The sequence below is a fragment of the Homarus americanus genome, unplaced genomic scaffold (genome assembly GCF_018991925.1).
Source record: "Homarus americanus isolate GMGI-L3 unplaced genomic scaffold, GMGI_Hamer_2.0 scaffold45562, whole genome shotgun sequence".
Classification (NCBI taxonomy): domain Eukaryota; kingdom Metazoa; phylum Arthropoda; class Malacostraca; order Decapoda; family Nephropidae; genus Homarus; species Homarus americanus.
In genome coordinates, this window is record NW_024744839.1 from 9,923,718 (window position 1) to 9,930,264 (window position 6,547).

The window sequence follows — 6,547 nt, forward strand, 5'->3', positions numbered from 1 at the left end:
GTAATATTCGGAATGTTCTGAACCCATTCATGAAGTCCTCTGAGGGCTATAGAAAAGCCGTGAGTACCCTGAAGGACCGGTATGGTGATGAGGACGCCCATATCGAAGAATTGTTGATGAATCTGATCAACGGACCACCTGCCAAAATAACCAACGGCGAGGGCCTGCAGGAGTTGGCCGACAAACTTCAGGCGTGCATTTGCAGCTTCGAGTCCATTGACTCACAAGAAACCCTCGAGCATCTCCTCGAAAGGAATGGCATAAATGAAAGGCTTCCTGGTCGTTTACAAGAAAGGTATGAAATTGCAGTCCTCGATCACCCTCCAAAGAGATATGGCGAAGGAGGCAAAAAGGGCGCATACTCGATACACTAGCCTGAGGTACGAGGGAAAAGACCGATCTAGCAAACAAGCCATGACTCTTGTGACCAACGACGTGGGAGAACGAGATTGTCCACTTTGTCATGGCCCTCATTGGCTGCCACAGTGCTCAAACCTCTGGAAGTTAACAAAGATGGAAAAAAAGGAACACATCAAAGAGTTGGGCTATTGCTTCTTGTGCCTAAGGGGCCTGCACCAAGCTAGCAACTGTATGTCTGGCTTCCGCCCATGCGACATCGAAGGGTGTGGTAAGGCACATTCAAGATGGCTCCACCTGCCACAGGAAGGGGCAGGTGTGCCGCCATGGAAGGCAAGTGGGAGCAGCCGCCAGATCATAAAATCGAATAGGGTAGATGCTGACGTAAAGGAAGGCCGAGGATTCAAGAGAGAGCGCCAGGACTGTGACTTCGAAGATAGAGAACAGAGTGGTGGAACCGGAGGAAGAAAGAATAGAAAGAGAGAGCCCCAAGAAGATGACTGTAAGAGCGCGAGATCAATGACTAAGCCAAGACAAGGTCGCGCTCCCACTACTAGAAGTTCAAGTAATGGGAAAGGGGTTAACAGGATCAGAGAGAACCATGGCGCTACTGGACACAGGCAGCGACAGGTCTTACTGTGCCAAAGGACTGGTCAAAAGACTAAGAATACGAGGGAAACCAACATCACTCTTCATAAACACGTTAACCCAAGGGGAACAATGTAACACCACAGAAGTAGATCTGGAAGTAAGAGGCATTAACACGCGGAGAGCGAAGTGCCCCATATCCCTTCCTAAGGTACTAGTACTTGACAGACTGCCACCTTCTTTAGAAAACTCAACAGCTACAGCCCTAGACATAGATGCTTGAGGACATCTTCGAGGACTTGCTCCACTTCCACCAAACAGACGAGTGGCAGAGTTACTGATTGGACAAGATTGCCCAGATGCTCAGATTCCCCTCGAGTGTCGGACGGGGCCAGATAAAGCACCTTTTGCAATAAGGACAAGATTGGGTTGGACAATTAATGGGCCCCTGATGGGCAATTTAACTCACAGGTTTACAACGGAATGTTCCATGCTGACTGCCTCTACAGAAAAAACTCTTTTGGAAGAGCAGGTTAGGTGCTTCTGGGAAATCGAAGCATTACACCAGACCCCGGGAGATGGCTCCCCATCATCGGTAGAGGATAAACGGGTCATCAAACTTTGGTCGTCGATTGGACAGAGAGTACAGGGACACTACCAATTCCCAATTCCATTCCGACGTCAACCGCCCTGTCTACCTGACTACAGAGCGCTCGCCGAGCGTCGCTTACTGGGACTAAAGAAACGCCTATCAAGGGACACAAGATTGAGACTACGGTACAAGGAGGAGATGGAAAAGTTATTCAACGAAGGTTTCGCCGAAAGGGTGCCACTAAGGCAATTATCGAAGTCTGGTGGAAGTAGCTGGTACCTGCCTCATCACCCAGTACTAAACCCCAATAAACCAGACAAGGTACAGATCGTCTTCGATTGTGCAGCAGCCTTCACGAAGACTTCACTCAACAACCAAGTGCTCCAAGGACCAGACCTCAACAACAAATTGATTGGAGTACTCAAACGGTTTAGACAAGAGCCGATCGCCCTGATGGCCGACATCGAAGCAATGTTCCATCAAGTGAAGGTAAACCCCGAGCACAGAGACACTTTACGATTCCTCTGTTGGGAAGCTTGAGATTTGACACAAACGCCAATGACCTGTAGGATGACAGTGCATCTCTTCGGAGGAGTGTGGAGTCCCTCGTGCGCGGCCTATGCTCTGCAACGAACCTTCCAAGACTTCGGAGATGGGTTCTCGGATGCAGCAAATAGAGCGAACTCAAACTTCTATGTAGACAACCTGCTCCTGTCAGTAACTGAACCAAAAGAAGCGATTATGATATCTCGGCAGTTGCGACATCTTCTATCGCTGGCAGGTTTCAAACTCAAAAAATGGATCAGCAACAACAAAGAGGTCCTCAACACGATACCACTTAAAAGTCGACATACTGGAGTGAAGGAAGTGAACCTGGGATGTGAAGACCTACCCACGGAGAGAGCCTTGGGAGCCATGTGGGACCTAAATGGAGACCAGTTTGCAGCAAAGGTTCAGGTTCCCACCCGACCAGCGACAAAAAGGGGTTTACTTGCAGTGGTAAGCTCGATGTACGACCCTTTAGGATTCATCTGCCCTTTCACCATCAAAGCCAAGCTCATTTTCCAAGACGAATGCAGGCGGAAGAAGGACTGGGACGAAGACATCACCAAGCAAAACCTTCACAAGCGGTTGCGCTGGCTTGAAGATTTGAAATCACTGCGAAACTTCAAAGTTCCTCGCTGCTACAGACCTGGGGGCCTGGGTTGTGCCACCTCATCGCAACTCCATCACTTCTGTGATGCCTCACAAGTGGCCTATGCAGTTGTAACGTACCTACGGACAGTAGATAATGAAGGTAAAGCCAGATGTTCTTTCGTTTGTGGCAAGGCTCGTCTGGCCCCTCTCAATCAGCTAATGGTCCCAAGGCTAGAACTCTGTGCAGCAGTCCTGGCGACAAGAACAGACCAGACAATCAAGCGTGAAATTGGAGCCCCACTTGAAGAATCCGTGTTCTGGACGAACAGTATGATTGTGATCATGTACATCGGCAACCTAGAGAAACCTGTTGGCAACCTTTGTTGCCAACAAGATCTCAGCTATACATGAAGTCACGGAAAAGGCTCAATGGAGACATGTACGATCAAGATGGAATCCAGCAGATGATGCTACAAGAGGCATACCTGTTGAAGACATGTTAAAATAATTCAGATGGATTGATGGTCCTTCTTTTTTGTCTCTACTTGAGGAGTACTGGCCGAAAAAACCGGAAATAAGACACGAACTTGAGACTGATTCTGAGGTTAAGCTCGAGGCGGTGTCATTAGCCACAGCAGGAAATAATGCTGATGCCATCATGCAACTGCTATGGAACAGGTACTCATCATGGCATGCGATGCAGAGAGGTGTATCCTGGATCAGGCGAGTATCCAGCATCCTGAGACACGACTTTCAGGGTACAACATCGAAGCCGCTGCAATTGCCTGAACTGCGGAATTTCAAGTGGACCATTATTCGGTTCCTGCAACAGGAGGCCTATGGTGAGGAGATGAGCCTCCTGCAGCACCGACAACTGCCACTACAAAGTCGACTGTACCGACTAGGGCCATACCTAGGCCAAGACGGGCTGCTCAGAGTAGGAAGAAGGTTACGAGATGCCAAAGAAAGAATTGGATCAATACTACTGCCCAGAGACCACCCAGTAACCAAACTTATAGTGCGGGAAGCACACGCGGTGGGCGCTGGCCATTCCGGGAGAAAAAATACACTTTCCATACTCTGGTGTGAGTTCTGGATCGCCCATTGCCACCCTCTGCTCGATAAGATAATAAAGGAGTTTGTCACTTGCCGCCGTAACAATTGGAAGCCCACTAGGCAAAGGGAGGCCATGCTGCCCGAAGACCGGACCAAGCCCGGGGAGCGTCCCTTCACTTACACGGGCACTGATTGCTTTGGCCCATTCACAGTAAGACAAGGACGAAAGAGTACCAAGAGATATGACTGCATATTCACCTGTCTAGCTACTCGTGCAGTGCACCTGGAGGTGTTGGAGTCTCTAGATACAGATGCACTCCTAAACGCTACTGTCCGCTTCATCGCCAGAAAGGGTACGACTCCGAAACGTATTCGTTCAGAAGATGGCACCAACATGGTCGGGGCTTGCAAGGAACTCCGTGCGGCAGTGCGTAGTTGGAGGAATAATGAACGCATAAACAGACACTTTCAGACGTGGGAGGAGTCTGGGAACGGCAAATCCGAACAGTCGGAAAGGTTCTCAGAGCAATTGTGGGGACCCAAGTCCTGTATGAATATCGACTGCAGACGCTATTTTGTGAAGTGGAAGCAATCATAAATAATCGACCCATCACTCCTGCCTCGAGCGACGTGAGGGACCTGGAAGCGCTTACACCAGCCCACATCCTCCATGGTGGCCCACACGCTGATCTGTCACTAGGAGGATGTCTTCTGAAGGATTCATATCACCGACGGTGGCGGCACGTGCAGTTCCTAGCAGACCGCTTCTGGAAACGCTGGGTAAGGGGGTATCTTCCACTACCCCGCAAAAGACAGAAGTACATAGAACCAACCCGAAATCTCCAGGAAGGCGACCTCGTCCTCGTCACTGGGGAAAATCTTCCTCGCAACAAATGGCCATAGGGCAGGGTCACGGCAGTGGTCCCAGGAGCCGATGGTTTGGTGCGCCAGGTGCGTGTGCAAACAGTATCTGGGGAGTTCCGAAGGCCAGTGACCCGTGTATGCCTTCTTGAACACGCCACACCGTAAATCTTGGGCGATTGCCGAACGCCGGGAGTGTTATCGCCGCTGGCTTTATCGTTGGTGTCAACAACCATGTGCTTCCCCCACCCCACAAGTGGCCTGTTACCTCACCAGATGTAGCGACTGTGTGTTTACCACCGGGAGTGTCATCACCACTGGCGTGAGCGCTGAGAGGGTGTCTCATGACACATTGCCCTCTCCCCCCCACCACGCGACTTGTTACCTCGACAGATGTAGCATCGCCGGGAGTGTTTTCACCGCTGGTGTCAGTGCTGTCGTTTTACTGCCTTACCCGAACAAAGATTAGGGGGGCGGTGTTTACGGAGAAGAGATCATGACCCTGCAAATGTATGGTTTAAAAGGCGGCATGGCCACCTGGACTCTAGGAGACTGCCCCCTCAAGTGATGCTGTGAGGACCAACACTCTGCAAGCAGCGGTGATCAGTGGTGATCAACAACAACTCCCAATCCTGGCCTAGTTTTGTACGAAAACAATTTACACAAAACTATCTTCCCTTGGAACACCATACTGGCTCGCATTGACCCGCACTTGTAAGTACAGCCAAAGTGATGACATACCCCTCAGTACTGAAATATTGTGGAATAATTATGCCTACTTGTTCCTGCCTTATCTGGAGCAATAAGACAACGCGGAATGAAGTGTAGCTAAGATTAATAGAGTTATGAAATTTGTATCATGTCATTATGCTCAATAATCAATTAAAATTAAGATAATTTGTGTGAGACTAACTAATTATGTATGAGATAGATCACCATGTAATACTAATGAACGCCTTGTTGTCTGCATGTTTTGACCACATCAATAAATATTGAATGCGTCAAAAGACGGGTTTCAATCATTCCCTTCGACTTGCCCGTCACCTGAACGTCCTTAACTAAGGCGTTTACAATAATAATAATAGTAATAGTAATAATAATACAAAAATAATAAATATTAAGTAATAATAATAAAGAATAATGAATAAATAATAAATAATAAATAATATATAATAATAATAATAATAATAATAATAATAATAATAATAATAATAATAATAATAATAATAATAATAATAATAATAATAATAATAATAATAATAATAATAATAATAATAATAATAAATGACATACAAAAATGAAAAAAAAAGATCAAGAGTGAGAAACAATGTACTGTATGTAAGTTGTGTTGTTAAAGTAAGAGAAACAATTGAGACCCTGCAATTGTATGTAAATAAGGCAGCAAGTCAGATGGGCAGCCTGGGACTTGGTCACGATTTTTGTGATGCCATATGGCAGCAGGGTCTACCATTAGACAACACATTATGCTTCCAATATTTTCCCAGGCGGTAGTACCTCCCTGTTTGATAGCTGCCTACTAGGGAGTGACAGTTTGGCAAAAGTTTTCAAAATCTAATTGCTTGGGTTGGATTATTTGTCTATCGGCCACGCTAATTCCGAATATGTTTGAGTTTTTTACATCATTGCATTAGAAGGTTTGTGGATACTTTTGGGTTTGGCATGAAAAACGCGAAAAAACTGTAAATAATAAAGGGACTGGCAATGTGGCACAACCTGTTAAAATCAAGTTATTGAATTGGATTATTCGACTACTGTGTACACTGGTTCATAATATGCTATTGTTTTACAACTCATCTACCATGAGACCTCTGACCTTGAATCCCCTGAACTTTTCTTTTTTCTGTTCTCGTGACCTCTTCCTGACTCTCTCCACTTTCTTCCAGTTAGTCACTTTAGACTTGTCCCCTTCAGTTATGATGTTGTCTGCAGCTCTGA

General features: G+C 46.8%; 3 protein-coding genes across 3 annotated transcripts; all 3 read left to right on the top strand.

Moving 5' to 3' along the window:
• The first annotated feature begins 414 nt into the window (after positions 1-414).
• Positions 415-2,077, top strand: LOC121878115. Its single transcript, XM_042384107.1, has 2 exons — positions 415-1,079; positions 1,267-2,077. Exons 1-2 carry the CDS (start codon positions 415-417, stop codon positions 2,075-2,077), a joined length of 1,476 nt encoding a protein of 491 aa, XP_042240041.1.
• An 18-nt stretch (positions 2,078-2,095) lies between these two features.
• On the top strand, positions 2,096-3,085 carry LOC121878116. Its single transcript, XM_042384108.1, has one exon. It carries the CDS (start codon positions 2,096-2,098, stop codon positions 3,083-3,085), a length of 990 nt encoding a protein of 329 aa, XP_042240042.1.
• A 286-nt stretch (positions 3,086-3,371) lies between these two features.
• On the top strand, positions 3,372-4,328 carry LOC121878118. The gene has a single exon (XM_042384109.1). It carries the CDS (start codon positions 3,372-3,374, stop codon positions 4,326-4,328), a length of 957 nt encoding a protein of 318 aa, XP_042240043.1.
• Positions 4,329-6,547: the final 2,219 nt, after the last annotated feature.

Excerpts from the sequence above, each read along its gene's own strand:
- LOC121878115 (XM_042384107.1), top strand. The coding sequence starts at position 415 with ATGACTCTTGTGACCAACGACGTGGGAGAACGAGATTGTCCACTTTGT. Across the intron at positions 1,080-1,266 it reads GTTAACCCAAGGGGAACAAT|ACGAGTGGCAGAGTTACTGA; the intron begins GTAACACCACAG and ends TCCACCAAACAG.
- LOC121878116 (XM_042384108.1), top strand. The coding sequence starts at position 2,096 with ATGACCTGTAGGATGACAGTGCATCTCTTCGGAGGAGTGTGGAGTCCC.
- LOC121878118 (XM_042384109.1), top strand. The coding sequence starts at position 3,372 with ATGCAGAGAGGTGTATCCTGGATCAGGCGAGTATCCAGCATCCTGAGA.